This window comes from Ranitomeya imitator, chromosome 2 (assembly GCF_032444005.1).
Source record: "Ranitomeya imitator isolate aRanImi1 chromosome 2, aRanImi1.pri, whole genome shotgun sequence".
Taxonomy (NCBI): Eukaryota; Metazoa; Chordata; class Amphibia; order Anura; family Dendrobatidae; genus Ranitomeya; species Ranitomeya imitator.
Window position 1 is genome coordinate 266,855,557 of NC_091283.1, and position 16,452 is coordinate 266,872,008.

Consider the following 16,452-nt stretch of genomic DNA (forward strand, 5'->3'; position numbering starts at 1 on the left):
GCATACACCCACGGTCTGTGTCCCCCAATGAGGCGAAGGAGAAAGTAGCCAGTATCATGAAACGGAACAAAAGAAAGGAGCCACTTATATGAATGCACACCACGAACAAATAGAATAATGATACTCAAATATAAAAACATGAATTTTTATTGACAAGCCACAACTTCAAAAAAAGCACATAAAACATAATTAAAACCAATGCTGCATGAAACAATTGATCCGTATGTAAATGTTACAAATGATATACAAATACAGACCTGCACAACCTTATTTATAATGAACAGCCAACCCTCTGACTCATGGGAATAAAGGCACAGAAATAAGTGAGGCCCAAAACCCTATAGCATCTGTATGCACTAAATAGCACACAGACTCGACACTCATGGGTAAAAATACCAGCATGATTAGTAATCTAAATAGAGCAAGCACCCATAATGAGGCGGAGGAAGCATGGAGTTACCCACATGAGGAAGAGAGGAGGAAACGCCGTCCCCGTGTGCAGGTGAACCGGACCAACAGACACAACCCAACGCGTGTCGCTCTATAGAAAGAGCTTCATCAGGGGAAGATGTGGCTTGTCAATAAAAATTCCTGTTTTTATATTTGAGTATCATTATTCTATTTGTTTGTGGTGTGCATTCATATAAGTGGCTCCTTTCTTTTGTTCCCTTACTCTACGTGTTAACCATGGAGCACTTGGCAGTCGCAATTCGCAATAACCCTTCCATAGCAGGAATGAAGTTCCAATCAGAAGACCACAAATTAGCATTATTCGCTGACGACATACTCATGTACGTCACTTCCCCTATCACTAGCCTACCTAATATTTTATCAGAATTAAACAGCTATGGAGCACTAAGTAATTTTAAAATTAACACGCATAAATCTGAAATGCTAAATATTTCGTTACCGCCCCCCTTAGTTTCACAGTTATGCTCCTCGTTCCCCATTTAGATGGCGATCAGACTCCCTTGCCTATTTAGGTATACACTTAACCCCTAAGTCCTCACATCTATATGATGCTAACCATAAAATAGCATTACACAACGCGGAGCTTGACCTGGAGAAGTGGAACAAACTGCACTTATCTTGGCTTGGAAGAATTAATGCAATCAAAATGGATCTCTTGCTACGCCTCCTTTATTTCTTCCAGACCATCCCTTTGTACCTTCCAGCCTCCTTCTTCTCCAGGCTCAAATCTGCGATAATAAGATTTGTATGGTCCGGTAAACGTCCACGGCTGGCATATCACCTCCTGTGCAGGAATAAACAGTCCGGAGGACTGGGCCTCCCAGATTTCTTGCTCTATAGCTGTGCCTCTCTTGGAACTTGCGTTCTCGACCTGTTCCATCACAAGTCAAGTAAGAAATGGGTAGGCCTGGAAATGAAGCTCTCGGGACATAGCTCGGCGGCGCCCTTCTGGAGAGAGGGCACTGGGGGAATCCGAGATGACCAGCCTTTCGTTACCAGACACCAAACTCAGTTCGTTAAGCATGGCATCCAGAAACTAAACTTCTCTTCTATACCAGGCCCCCTGACACCAATTTTTGAAAATCCAGACTTTCCAGCAGGCCAGGACAGGATCATGTTCCTACACAAACATAGAGACAGTTGTCTGGTGGTCCATGACTACGTAGATCAAACCTCAAGTAAGACCTTGGGGGCTATCTTTGCTGATGGAGAGCCGCCGCCAGGCTCATGGTTCTTCTATGAGCAAATCAAAAGCCATCTCACAGTGTTATCTAGGCGGGCTGACATCTTTAGACAGCTTACTTCTTTTGAGTCCGTGTGCCTGGGTGGGGGCCCCCTGTCCCACACAATATCATTGCTATATAAAATGTTCCAGGGCTATCAGCCAGCTTCACTTGATCCTCCTACATAGTTCTTAAAATGGGACAATGAACTAAGCATGCAACTGACTCCGGAGGAACGCCTCAAGAGTCTGCTATTTACCTTCAGATCTTCACTTTGCTCAGATTACCAAGAAAGAAGCTATAAACTCCTGGCCAGATGGTACAGATGTCCGTCTAGTGTTCACATTATGTTCGCCACCACCCCCGATACTTGCTGGAGGTGCTAGAGCGACAGAGGTACCTACCCCCACATCTGGTGGTCCTGCCCGCATATTTACAACTTCTGGGTGAGCATCCTTGCACTTTATAACAAATTATCTCTCCATAGAGTGCAGCCCACCATGGAACTGGCCTTGTTGTCTGTATGTGACCTCTACATCGCCAAATTCAAGAAAGGTCTATTACGACATTTTCTAACAGCCGCACGTAACGTGATCCCTCGTTTCTGGAAACAGTCAATATCCCCCTCACGTGCTGACTTTTGGGTTGGACTAACCACATTTACAGGATGGAGCAATTGGTTGGCCAGGATACTAGAACAGCAGATAAAGTGTTTAACACCTGGTCTCCCTGGATTGCTTTTAGAGAATCAGAGGAACTGAACACTTGGCTACATTGATTGATCTTATTGGTCCCCTTGCGGCCCATAATCATAACTCCCCTAGACAGCAAATATTACATTAACAGCCATACCTTAGTATAAAAGAATAAAAGTCTTAATTTGGTTGGGACCGAAGACCAGATTCTTCCTATCCTTACCCCACCCTCCCTCCTCCTCACCTCTCCTCCCTCCCCTTTTTTTTTTTCTCTCTCTCCTCTTCTTCTTCTTCTTTCCCTTCTCTTCTTCTCCTCCTTTTCTCTCCACCTCTCTTTTCTACCTTCTCTTCGCTTGGCCTGGCCTCATGTAGATTCCATAACTGACATTGAGTGCTCGGACGAGCCTAGGCACTCTTACTTTCATCCGGCGGCTTGGCCCCATCTGGAGCTGGTCGTTGGCTGAATAGTGGGAGCATCTGATGTATACATCATAAGCAATCTTTTCTAATTATTAGACCTCTGATTAAGTCAGGTCAGAGGTAATTTGTTCACAAAGTTACAACTTTATTGATTTGTTGATCAATGTTTAAGTGTTGAAACTTTTAGTATACAGCTGTTTATTTTTGTATTACTCTTACAATCCTGTATGTGCCTACAACTGCATTTGAACATCTGATTGCAACTATGTTATTCACATGCAATTCAATAAACTTGATTTACATACATAGTTAACATAGTTAACATAGTTAGTAAGGCCGAAAAAAGACATTTGTCCATCCAGTTCAGCCTATATTCCATCATAATAAATACCCAGATCTACGTCCTTCTACAGAACCTAATAATTGTATGATACAATATTGTTCTGCTCCAGGAAGACATCCAGGCCTCTCTTGAACCCCTCGACTGAGTTCGCCATCACCACCTCCTCAGGCAAGCAATTCCAGATTCTCACTGCCCTAACAGTAAAGAATCCTCTTCTATGTTGGTGGAAAAACCTTCTCTCCTCCAGACGCAAAGAATGCCCCCTTGTGCCCGTCACCTTCCTTGGTATAAACAGATCCTCAGCGAGATATTTGTATTGTCCCCTTATATACTTATACATGGTTATTAGATCGCCCCTCAGTCGTCTTTTTTCTAGACTAAATAATCCTAATTTCGCTAATCTATCTGGGTATTGTAGTTCTCCCATCCCCTTTATTAATTTTGTTGCCCTCCTTTGTACTCTCTCTAGTTCCATTATATCCTTCCTGAGCACCGGTGCCCAAAACTGGACACAGTACTCCATGTGCGGTCTAACTAGGGATTTGTACAGAGGCAGTATAATGCTCTCATCATGTGTATCCAGACCTCTTTTAATGCACCCCATGATCCTGTTTGCCTTGGCAGCTGCTGCCTGGCACTGGCTGCTCCAGGTAAGTTTATCATTAACTAGGATCCCCAAGTCCTTCTCCCTGTCAGATTTACCCAGTGGTTTCCCGTTCAGTGTGTAATGGTGATATTGATTCCCTCTTCCCATGTGTATAACCTTACATTTATCATTGTTAAACCTCATCTGCCACCTTTCAGCCCAAGTTTCCAACTTATCCAGATCCATCTGTAGCAGAATACTATCTTCTCTTGTATTAACTGCTTTACATAGTTTTGTATCATCTGCAAATATCGATATTTTACTGTGTAAACCTTCTACCAGATCATTAATGAATATGTTGAAGAGAACAGGTCCCAATACTGACCCCTGCGGTACCCCACTGGTCACAGCGACCCAGTTAGAGACTATACCATTTATAACCACCCTCTGCTTTCTATCACTAAGCCAGTTACTAACCCATTTACACACATTTTCCCCCAGACCAAGCATTCTCATTTTGTGTACCAACCTCTTGTGCGGCACGGTATCAAACGCTTTGGAAAAATCGAGATATACCACGTCCAATGACTCACCGTGGTCCAGTCTATAGCTTACCTCTTCATAAAAACTGATTAGATTGGTTTGACAGGAGCGATTTCTCATAAACCCATGCTGATATGGAGTTAAACAGTTATTCTCATTGAGATAATCCAGAATAACATCCCTCAGAAACCCTTCAAATATTTTACCAACAATAGAGGTTAGACTTACTGGCCTATAATTTCCAGGTTCACTTTTAGAGCCCTTTTTGAATATTGGCACCACATTTGCTATGCGCCAGTCCTGCGGAACAGACCCTGTCGCTATAGAGTCACTAAAAATAAGAAATAATGGTTTATCTATTACATTACTTAGTTCTCTTAGTACTCGTGGGTGTATGCCATCCGGACCCGGAGATTTATCTATTTTAATCTTATTTAGCCGGTTTCGCACCTCTTCTTGGGTTAGATTGGTGACCCTTAATATAGGGTTTTCATTGTTTCTTGGGATTTCACCTAGCATTTCATTTTCCACCGTGAATACCGTGGAGAAGAAGGTGTTTAATATGTTAGCTTTTTCCTCGTCATCTACAACCATTCTTTCCTCACTATTTTTTAAGGGGCCTACATTTTCAGTTTTTATTCTTTTACTATTGATATAGTTGAAGAACAGTTTGGGATTAGTTTTACTCTCCTTAGCAATGTGCTTCTCTGTTTCCTTTTTGGCAGCTTTAATTAGTTTTTTAGATAAAGTATTTTTCTCCCTATAGTTTTTTAGAGCTTCAATGGTGCCATCCTGCTTTAGTAGTGCAAATGCTTTCTTTTTACTGTTAATTGCCTGTCTTGCTTCTTTGTTTAGCCACATTGGGTTTTTCCTATTTCTAGTCCTTTTATTCCCACAAGGTATAAACCGCTTACACTGCCTATTTAGGATGTTCTTAAACATTTCCCATTTATTATCTGTATTCTCATTTCTGAGGATATTGTCCCAGTCTACCAGATTAAGGGCATCTCTAAGCTGGTCAAACTTTGCCTTCCTAAAGTTCAATGTTTTTGTGACTCCCTGACAAGTCCCCCTAGTGAAAGACAGGTGAAACTGCACAATATTGTGGTCGCTATTTCCTAAATGCCCAACCACCTGCAGATTTGTTATTCTGTCAGGTCTATTAGATAGTATTAGGTCTAAAAGTGCTGCTCCTCTGGTTGGATTCTGCACCAATTGTGAAAGATAATTTTTCTTGGTTATTAGCAGAAACCTGTTGCCTTTATGGGTTTCACAGGTTTCTGTTTCCCAGTTAATATCCGGGTAGTTAAAGTCCCCCATAACCAGGACCTCATTATGGGTTGCAGCTTCATCTATCTGCTTTAGAAGTAGACTTTCCATGCTTTCTGTTATATTTGGGGGTTTGTAACAGACCCCAATGAGAATTTTGTTACCATTTTTCCCTCCATGAATTTCAACCCATATGGACTCGACATCCTCATTCCCTTCGCTAATATCCTCCCTTAAAGTGGACTTTAGACAAGACTTTACATAGAGACAAACCCCTCCTCCTCTCCGATTTTTACGATCCTTTCTAAACAGACTGTAACCCTGTAAGTTAACTGCCCAGTCATAGCTTTCATCTAACCATGTCTCGGTTATTCCCACTATGTCAAAGTTACCTGTAGATATTTCTGCTTCTAGTTCTTCCATCTTGTTTGTCAGGCTTCTGGCGTTTGCGAGCATGCAGTTTAGAGGATTTTGTTTTGTTCCAATCTCCTCACTGTGGATTGTTTTAGAAATGTTCTTACCTCCCTTCTGAGTATGTTTTCCTGGGTCGTCTTTGTTCGAGTCTAATGTTTTTCTTCCCGTCCCCTCTTCTTCTAGTTTAACGCCCTCCTGATGAGTGTAGCGAGTCTTCTGGCGAATGTGTGTTTCCCAGGTTTGTTGAGGTGTAGTCCGTCTCTGGCGAGGAGTCCATCATACCAGTAATTCACACCGTGGTCCAGGAATCCAAATCCTTGTTGTCTGCACCATCGTCTTAGCCAGTTGTTTGCATCAAGGATCCTGTTCCATCTCCTGGTGCCATGCCCGTCTACTGGAAGGATAGAAGAAAAAACTACCTGTGCATCCAGTTCCTTTACTTTCTTCCCCAACTCTTCAAAGTCCTTGCAGATTGTCGGTAGGTCCTTCCTTGCCGTGTCATTGGTGCCAACATGTATCAGAAGAAATGGGTGGACGTCCTTGGAGCTGAAGAGCTTTGGTATCCTATCGGTCACATCCTTGATCATCGCACCTGGAAGGCAGCATACTTCTCTTGCAGTTATGTCCGGTCTGCAGATGGCTGCTTCGGTGCCTCTCAGTAGTGAGTCTCCCACCACCACCACTCTTCGTTGCTTCTTGGCTGTACTTTTTGCTGTCACTTGTTGCTGTGTGCCCTTTTCTTTTTTGCTTGCTGGTATTGCTTCATTCTTAGGTGTGCCATCTTCATCCTCTACAAAGATTTGATATCGGTTCTTCAGTTGTGTGGTTGGTGATTTCTCCATGGTCTTCTTGCTTCTTTTGGTCACATGCTTCCACTCATCTGCTTTTGGAGGTTCTCTGACACTTTTTGCACCTTCTGTGACCAGTAGAGATGCTTCTGTTCTGTCTAGAAAGTCTTCATTCTCTTTGATGAGTTTCAAAGTTGCTATTCTTTCTTCCAGACCCCGCACCTTTTCTTCTAAAAGGGCCACTAGTCTACACTTCTGACAGGTGAAATTGGATTCTTCTTCTGGTCGATCTGTGAACATGTAGCACATGCTGCAGCTCACCATGTAGGTTGTCACATCTGCCATGTTGCTCCTAGATCCTGCTGACTTGCTGTGTGTTTTCCTTCTTGTGTAATCTACTCAGCCAAGCTCTCTTGCAATAATGTCCTACAGGCCGATTTACGAAAAGTTACGTTTCAATTATTGGGAGACTCTCCTTGTTATATTCTACTGATATGCCTGAGGGTATTCTATAGGTGTGACCCATCTCACACTTTTGCTAGCTTTGAAAAACAGGTTCCCACACTATTAGTGGCTCAAAGGCTGTTGAAAAGTAACAGAGTTTCTATAATCCAATCCAGGAAAATCCGCTCTCACTTCTGAGTCTTGCATTGTGCTCAAACAACATTTAGGATCCCTGTATTTAGCAAAATTATAGTGAGAAGAATTCACTTACTCTGCGGTGTGTGTCTCCTGGAGCACAATCTGGGCACTGTGTGCTGGGTAATAAAATGGCAAATGTGTAATTTTGACATCCACTTCGTGCTAATTTCCATAAAGTGGATGTGGATTCAAAATATTCACTCCTCCTACACACGTGGTCAAAATTGTTGGTACCCCTCGTTTAATGACAGAAAAACCCACAATGGTCACAGAAATAACTTGAATCTGACAAAAGTAAGGAATCAAAAATCTATGAAAATGAACAAATAAAAGTCAGACATTGCTTTTCAACCATGCTTCCACAGAATTAAAAAAAAATAAAACTCATGAAATAGGCCTGGACAGAAATGATAATACTCTTAACTTAACTGCTTTGTGACCGCCAACGGTAGATAAACGTCAGCTCTGCACAAATCCCTGCTAGCGTCGACGTTATCTACCGTTTGTCTACGGTCGGCGGTTTTGTGCTCATCAGGTCCCCCACGTACCTTATAACGCGGGGATTCAGGCGCACAACACTTACTGCGACCCCTGACCTCATTGAGACTTGATTGGTTCAGGTTCTGATGACGTCAGCGTCACACCAGCCAATGAGACAAATCACTAAAAAAGTGTGTTGTAGCAATTAACTTTCCTGGGCGATCTGCCTCATAAAAACGCTGTTTCTCCTCAGATCTCCTGTCAGTGAGAGATTAGAGGAGAAACAGTGTTACAAGTGCTGCTGGTAACAGCTGAGTCAGTCAGCGATCTTGTTATAAAGTAAAAAAACAGATGGCAGGTTAGGGTTAGTGCTATAGTTAGGGTTAGTGTTGGGGCTAAAGTTAGGGTTTATTCTGAAGTTAGGGTTAGGCTAAAGAATTAACCTTTTTTCAATTGTCTCCCCAATAATTTGGTCATGTCAGTGTTTTCTATTTCCGAAAAAAACAAAAAAACATATAAAATGGCCCATCAGTATTATAGTGCACAGGAGGCTTATGCACTTTTATGTTCTGACAGCGAAGATAGCGCAGCGCCGGATGGGGATGTGGATTTCGAGGGCTTTAGTAGCAGCAACAGTGATAGCTCAGAAATGAGCAGTGATCCTGGTCCATCCTCACACACAAGGACCAGTACAACAAGAAGGACAAATAGCGCTTCTGGAGAAATGTCTCCAACTCAGGGAACAATGCCCAGTACTAGCGCTGTCCCTAGTGCTCGTGAATTGGCGCACACCAATGTCCAAAGGGCTTTAGGTACCGTCACATTTAGCGACGCTGCAGCGATATAGACAATGATGCCGGTCGCTGCAGCATCGCTGTTTAGGTCGTTGTGTGGTCGCTGGAGAGCTGTCACACAGACAGCTCTCCAGCGACCAACGATGCCGAAGTCCCTGGGTAAATAGGGTAAACATCAGGTTACTAAGCACAGGGCCGCGCTTAGTAATCCGATATTTACCCTTGTTACCAGTGAACACATCACTGGATCGGCGTCACACACGCTGATTCAGCGATGACAGCGGGTGATCAGCGACCAAAAAAAAGGTCCTGATCATTCCCAGCAACCAACGATCTCCCAGCAGGGGCCTGATCGTTGGTCGCTGTCACGCATAACGATTTCGTTAACGATATCGTTGCTACGTCGCAAAAAGCAACAATATCGTTAACGAAATCGTTATGTGTGAAGGTACTTTTTGCCTCTTGATGTAGCATTTCCCAGATGGGAGGATTCGGATTCGGCTACTCCATTCATCCCTAATTTTATTGCCATTCCTGGTATAAATGTGGAGGTGGAAAATTTTGGACCAATCAATTTTTTTTAATTTGTTTGACAGATAGCTTGCTAGAGCATATTATCCTATAAACAAATTTATGTGTGTCCCAATTCATCAGCCAGAATCCATGGCAATCATGGTAATACGGCCGCACTACACCACTGATAAAGCAGCCACAGCCGGTGACTGAGAAGAATCTGTGACCTCTCCACATTTAGTGGTCACTACTCACCTGGGTAGCCATATGTAGGAATCTCCTCTTTACACCACTCATCCCCCCTCACATATGTCTCTGTAGTATTAATAAGGGTCAGATCTTCACCCTGAAACAAATATTATAAAAGTCACCGACAGATGGAGAAGTCACATCTATGATCAGCTCTAATCCTGCCATCTCCACCGTTCTCATTACACAAGTATAAAACATATAATACTGGCGGATAAAACAAGACTGAGCACAAGACCTTCACCGACGTCTACACATCATAGGGGGAGATCTCCTGACACCTTCTCTCCATCTACCTGATGATCCTGAGGAGCATTGGGATCTTCTTGCTTGCAGTCCTGTGGAAGAAGAGGATGGGGACATCTCTCTGGTGTTGTCCTCTTACTGGATAGATCTGGAGGAAACACATACAGGGACTGAATTAATTCTTTACATACAGATAATATAGGCCGTGTGTATTTAGTCCTGTCTATTACCTGGAAATGTGAGGGGCTGGGGAACCTCCATTATGACGTTCTTGTACAGATCTCTGTGTCCTTCTAAATACTCCCACTCCTCCATGGAGAAATAGACAGCGACATCCTGACACCTTATAGGAACCTGACACATACAATGATACCGTCATCCCCCGATCCCTTCATAGTGTTACTTTATAATGTCCCAGCATTCCCAGCAGTGTCACCTCTCCAGTCAGCAGCTCAATCATCTTGTAGATGAGTTCTAGGATCTTCTGGTCATTGATGTCCTCATGGATCAGGGGGTGAGGTGGAAGCCCCGTGATTGGGCTCAGGGGTCTTCCCCATCCCTCAGACACAGGGTCCTGACAGCGATCACTAGAGGTCTTCTTCACCACTGTGTAATCCTGGTAATGGAGAGACACATTAATAAATCTCACTACAGACATCTCCAGAGTCCTCACCTCTCCAGTTCTGTCCATCTGTTATTGCCATAGATAAGAATGATGTAATGTGACGTCATCAGAATCTCTCACCTCTCCAGTAAGCCGGAAGAGGATCTCTAGGGTGAGGTGCAATATCCTCTCCGCCATCTTGTCTCTGTCCATATCCATCTTTGATGGGTAAATCAGGAAAATTTTCTTTTGTAGAAGATCTTCACTGAGAGGATCCGATATTGTAGAGACCTGAATGAGAAGATGAGCCGATGTAACATTATAAGAATCCTGTGTAATAATACAATTACTGGAGATAATGAGGGAAACATATGAGGAGATTTATTATTTTACAGTATTTAGTTTCCTTCTTTACATCTACTAATAAATCCTATATATTTAGGCCACAGACAACAAGCAGTTTCCTCCTCGGAGTCGGCAGCTCAATACGTTTCTCATAGACTCATCTTCCATAACGCTAATTCTCGTCTCATTTACCGACCCTGGAATCGGCATTAGCAGTACTGCAGGAGATATTCATTACACGCGACATGAGAAATAACTACCGTATTTTCTGCTTTGTAAGACGCACTTTATTTCCCCCAAATTTGGGGGGGAAATGTGGGTGCGTCTAACAAAGTGAATATACCGCTTACTATTACAGGCTGGGATGAGGGGGTGTCCGCCGCCGCTACTGCCCGCCGCCGCTGTCGTCCGACGCCGCTGCCGGGGTTGTCCGCTGCTGCCCCGGGTGATGCTGGAGGCTCCGGTGCTGCGGGGGGCTCTTGCGACATTTTGTGAAAGATCAGAGCCCCCGGCAGTTCGTCCTTGCGTTCCAGTATGACTAATTCCGGGAAAATGGCCGCCGGAATATCGGGATATGAGATTTCAGCGCTGAGATCTCATCTCTCGAGATTCCGGCGGCCATTTTCCTGGAGTCAGTCATACAGGAACGCATGGACGAACTGCTCTGGCCTTTCACAAAATGTCGCTAGAGCCCCCCGCAGCACCGGAGACAGCCCTGCAGCATCGGAGACAGCCCTGCAGCACAGGAGCCCCCTGCAGACCCCTCATCCCAGCTTGCAGCACAGGAGCCCCCCGCAGCACAGGAGCCCCCTGCAGACCCCCTCATCCCAGCCTGCAGCAATGCTCCACTCCTGCCTCCAGCAACGACCCTGGGACCCTGATCCGCTACAGCCACAACCCCTGGTAAGTAATAAGACGCATGGATTATAAGATGCCCCACCAATTTATTACAAAAAGTTTTTTCCTATTTTTCTCCTCAAAATTTTGGGTGCGTCTTATAATCCGGAGCGTCTTACAAAGCGAAAAATACGGTACTTCATGATGAAGACGACATCTTCATCTACTACTACGGCTCTAGAAACATATATGGCCAGAGTCGGTCACTGACTCCATCACCACCGGCCTCTATATGAAGGTTTCCCGTCTTCCCCGCACTATAATCTTCTATCACGTTAGATCTCAGCTCTGATTCACACACAGAAGTTTGAGGTTTTTAGAAAACCTTTTTTGTTTCCACAATCAACGAGGACAGAAACGATCTGATCCCAAAGTCTCCATGTACAGAGATTTATTGGGTTTATTTCTGGCCTTAGGCTTTCCTATATTACAGGTAAAACACCAGAAAAAAAACAGATATTGAAATGTTTCTAAAGAAAATTGGCTCCGACAATTCTTGTAAAAAGAAAAAAAAACATGGAAAAGGGAGAAGACACATTTTATAAATTTTAACATGTTAAACATTTATTAAAAATAAATTAATCTTTTTGTGCCCCAGAACATAGATGTGCACCGCAGGGGCGGCACAGATGAGGCTTCAACTAAAACCCTGGCAGTTTAACCACTTGCTGCTGTGAAAAGCAAACATGGCATCTAAGAAGGTGACAGAGTTTGGCTGAATGCCCCCCGCCCCCAAGTACTCGATAGTATGGGGGCGGCCTAGTTATTACGGTACTTACATGCCTAATAATGGGGTCTGGACTGCAATGTATGAAGGTCTATTAGGCCAGAGGCAGCGTCCAATAAGTTACCTTTCACCGCCCCCATACACATTAGACTAAAGTTCCATGAAATCACTGATTTCGGGGGTTTGGGCGACTCTATAATGTATCTGGGGGTCTCCCGACAGATGACGTCAGGGCAGAGAAGGATCTGACATCCTGAATTTCAGAGGATAATCCATTTGTTCTTCCTGTAGATAATCCTCCGCTAGAGGAGTCTGGAGGCGACTCTCTCATACAGACCCCAGGAAAGCTGGAATATTTGTGTGTATGGGGGAGTCGGGAGAGATGGCCGTCTGCCAAATGACCGTTCAGCCAACTCTTATCTCATATGTATGGCATACCTCTCAACTTTGGAAGAAAGGAAAGAGGGACAAAGTTTGCGGCACGCGCAGCTGCTAATTTTAGGCCACGCCTCTAACCACACCCATTTCACAACTACTCACACCCATATCGACACCCCAACACACCCATTTATCACTGCTGATCACACTGTTTCATAAACAATAATTATAAACAAAAAAATATGGCCACACAGTGCTCCATGGCCACACATGATGCTGGGAACAGTATAATGGCCACACATGATGCTCCATACTGTATAATGGCCCCACATAGTTCTCCATACTGTATAATGGCCCCACATAGTGCTCCATACTGTATAAGGGCCACACATGATGCTCCATAACGTATAATGGCCCCACATGATGCTCCATACTGTATAATGGCCACACATGATGCTGCTTACAGTATAATGGCCCACATGAAACTGCACACAATATGATGGCCACACATGGTTATCCCACCCTCATTATTGCCTTCTCCATCACTACACACACACCTTTCAACGTGCTCCCTAGCAGCAGCCGACAGCTTCCACTCCCGCGGTGCTGAATATCATCCAGCCACACCGAACCACTGACTGCTCACTTCGCTGCAGCTCCGTTACGCCACTGATAAAACCTCCCAGTGTCTCCTGTGCCAGTCAGTGTCAGAGCGAGGAGCAATATCTGCTCCGATCCGACACAGCTAGCATCTGCTGCGTACACCTCGTACACACGCAGCTCTGCTTCGTACACACACACACACAACTCCGCACCGTACACCTCGCACACAAGCGTTTCCACTCCGTACACCTCGTACACACGCGGCTCCGCTCCGTACACCTCGTGCACCTGCGGCTCCGCACCGTACACAAAAACGTCTCCGCTCCATATACCTTGCACACGTGGCTCCGCACCGTACACTTCATACACACATGGCTCCGCCTCCAGACACCACTGCTCTGCGCCGTTCACACGTGGCTCTGCTACATACACCTTGTACACACACGGCTCTGCTACATCCGCACTGTAAACACCTCCTGACCCTACACAGAAACTTACCCTCATCCGGCACCATGACACCCAGCAGAGTACTGCATGCATACACGGAGGCCTCAATCATGTGACCCCTGACTCCTCCCCTCATGTGACCTCATCACAGGTCCTGTGTGCACAGAGCAGCCATATATGTGGTGTGCTGCACTGCGAGTGGAGGGATGAGGCTGAGGCTCACATTGCAGTGCTGGAAACAGTGAGATCCCGTCTATGACAGCGGGTAGACTGACAAAATCAGGACTGCCCCGCTGGATCTGGAACGATTGGGGGGCATGGTATGGGGCCATTAGTATTACACTGACAGGCAGTAATTACATGGCACTACAGTAGTACAGGGCATCACCGGAGCCATCAGAGGCTTGTATGTTATATGATGGCACTGATCAGAGGTGTTTAACAAAGGTTTAAAGTGAAAAAAAAAAATCATTGTTTTAACAAGAAGAAATATCTGTCACTATATGGAAAGCAGAGTCACTGCACAATGTTAGTTAAGTCTCGTCCATAACTACTTTATTATACTCTATTATCCTGTACACAGTGGAGTAGATAGAAATCACAGGTCCGACAGAAATAGTTGGAATTGAGCCCTCCAACGTAAAGAGAAAAAAAATCTATCTATCTATCCACAACCCCTGGCAAAAATTAACCAAACATAGGGGAAAAATTATGGAATCACTCAATTCTGAGGAAAAAATTATGGAATCACCCTGTAAATTTTCATAACCAAAAATAACTCCTGCATCAAATTAGATCTGCTCGTTACTCTGCATCTAAAAAGCTGCCTATGCAGCATCAATAGTAAAAAGATCTAATGTTAAAAATAATTAAAAAAATAAAAAATCATTATATACTCACCTTCCTGTGCCTTTCCCGCTCCTCGCGACACTCCGGGCCATGCATTGCGGTCTCGCGAGAAGATGACGTAGTGGCAATGCATTCTTGGGCCCGGAGCGTTGCGAGGAGTATCGCTAAATGCTTCGCCTGGATCCGGGGGCCGCCGGAAGGTGAGTATATAACTATTTTTTATTTTAATTCTAACAGGGATATGGTACCCACATTGCTATATACTACGTGGGCTGTGTTATATACTATGTAGGCTGTGTTATATACTGCGTGGGCTGTGTTATATACAGTGGGGCAAAAAAGTATTTAGTCAGTCAGCAATAGTGCAAGTTCCACCACTTAAAAAGATGAGAGGCGTCTGTAATTTACATCATAGGTAGACCTCAACTATGGGAGACAAACTGAGAAAAAAAAATCCAGAAAATCACATTGTCTGTTTTTTTATCATTTTATTTGCATATTATGGTGGAAAATAAGTATTTGGTCAGAAACAAACAGTCAAGATTTCTGGCTCTCACAGACCTGTAACTTCTTCTTTAAGAGTCTCCTCTTTCCTCCACTCATTACCTGTAGTAATGGCACCTGTTTAAACTTGTTATCAGTATAAAAAGACACCTGTGCACACCCTCAAACAGTCTGACTCCAAACTCCACTATGGTGAAGACCAAAGAGCTGTCAAAGGACACCAGAAACAAAATTGTAGCCCTGCACCAGGCTGGGAAGACTGAATCTGCAATAGCCAACCAGCTTGGAGTGAAGAAATCAACAGTGGGAGCAATAATTAGAAAATGCAAGACATACAAGACCACTGATAGTCTCCCTCGATCTGGGGCTCCACGCAAAATCCCACCCCGTGGGGTCAGAATGATCACAAGAACGGTGAGCAAAAATCCCAGAACCACGCGGGGGGACCTAGTGAATGAACTGCAGAGAGCTGGGACCAATGTAACAAGGCCTACCATAAGTAACACACTACGCCACCATGGACTCAGATCCTGCAGTGCCAGACGTGTCCCACTGCTTAAGCCAGTACATGTCCGGGCCCGTCTGAAGTTTGCTAGAGAGCATTTGGATGATCCAGAGGAGTTTTGGGAGAATGTCCTATGGTCTAATGAAACCAAACTGGAACTGTTTGGTAGAAACACAACTTGTCGTGTTTGGAGGAAAAAGAATACTGAGTTGCATCCATCAAACACCATACCTACTGTAAAGCATGGTGGTGGAAACATCATGCTTTGGGGCTGTCTCTCTGCAAAGGGGCCAGGACGACTGATCCGGGTACATGAAAGAATGAATGGGGCCATGTATCGTGAGATTTTGAGTGCAAACCTCCTTCCATCAGCAAGGGCATTGAAGATGAAACGTGGCTGGGTCTTTCAACATGACAATGATCCAAAGCACACCGCCAGGGCAACGAAGGAGTGGCTTCGTAAGAAGCATTTCAAGGTCCTGGAGTGGCCTAGCCAGTCTCCAGATCTCAACCCTATAGAAAACCTTTGGAGGGAGTTGAAAGTCCGTGTTGCCAAGCGAAAAGCCAAAAACATCACTGCTCTAGAGGAGATCTGCATGGAGGAATGGGCCAACATACCAACAACAGTGTGTGGCAACCTTGTGAAGACTTACAGAAAACGTTTGACCTCTGTCATTGCCAACAAAGGATATATTACAAAGTATTGAGATGAAATTTTGTTTCTGACCAAATACTTATTTTCCACCATAATATGCAAATAAAATGTTAAAAAAACAGACAATGTGATTTTCTGGATTTTTTTTCTCAGTTTGTCTCCCATTGTTGAGGTCTACCTATGATGTAAATTACAGACGCCTCTCATCTTTTTAAGTGGTGGAACTTGCACTATTGCTAACTGACTAAATAGTTTTTTGCCC

At 44.2% G+C, this 16,452-nt stretch overlaps 1 protein-coding gene across 1 annotated transcript in view; it reads right to left on the minus strand.

Annotated features, from left to right (window-relative positions):
* Positions 1–10,554, minus strand: part of LOC138666379 (zinc finger protein 850-like) — a 94,787-nt gene extending 84,233 nt beyond the window's left edge. The window contains exons 1-5 of the mRNA XM_069754607.1: positions 10,422–10,554; positions 10,113–10,292; positions 9,907–10,030; positions 9,727–9,824; positions 9,437–9,527 (exon numbers count right to left, since the gene is read on the minus strand). Of these exons, the coding sequence (XP_069610708.1) occupies positions 9,437–9,527; positions 9,727–9,824; positions 9,907–10,030; positions 10,113–10,292; positions 10,422–10,499 (571 nt within the window). The 5' untranslated portion in view covers positions 10,500–10,554. The remainder of the gene's footprint in view (positions 1–9,436; positions 9,528–9,726; positions 9,825–9,906; positions 10,031–10,112; positions 10,293–10,421) is intronic.
* Positions 10,555–16,452: the final 5,898 nt, after the last annotated feature.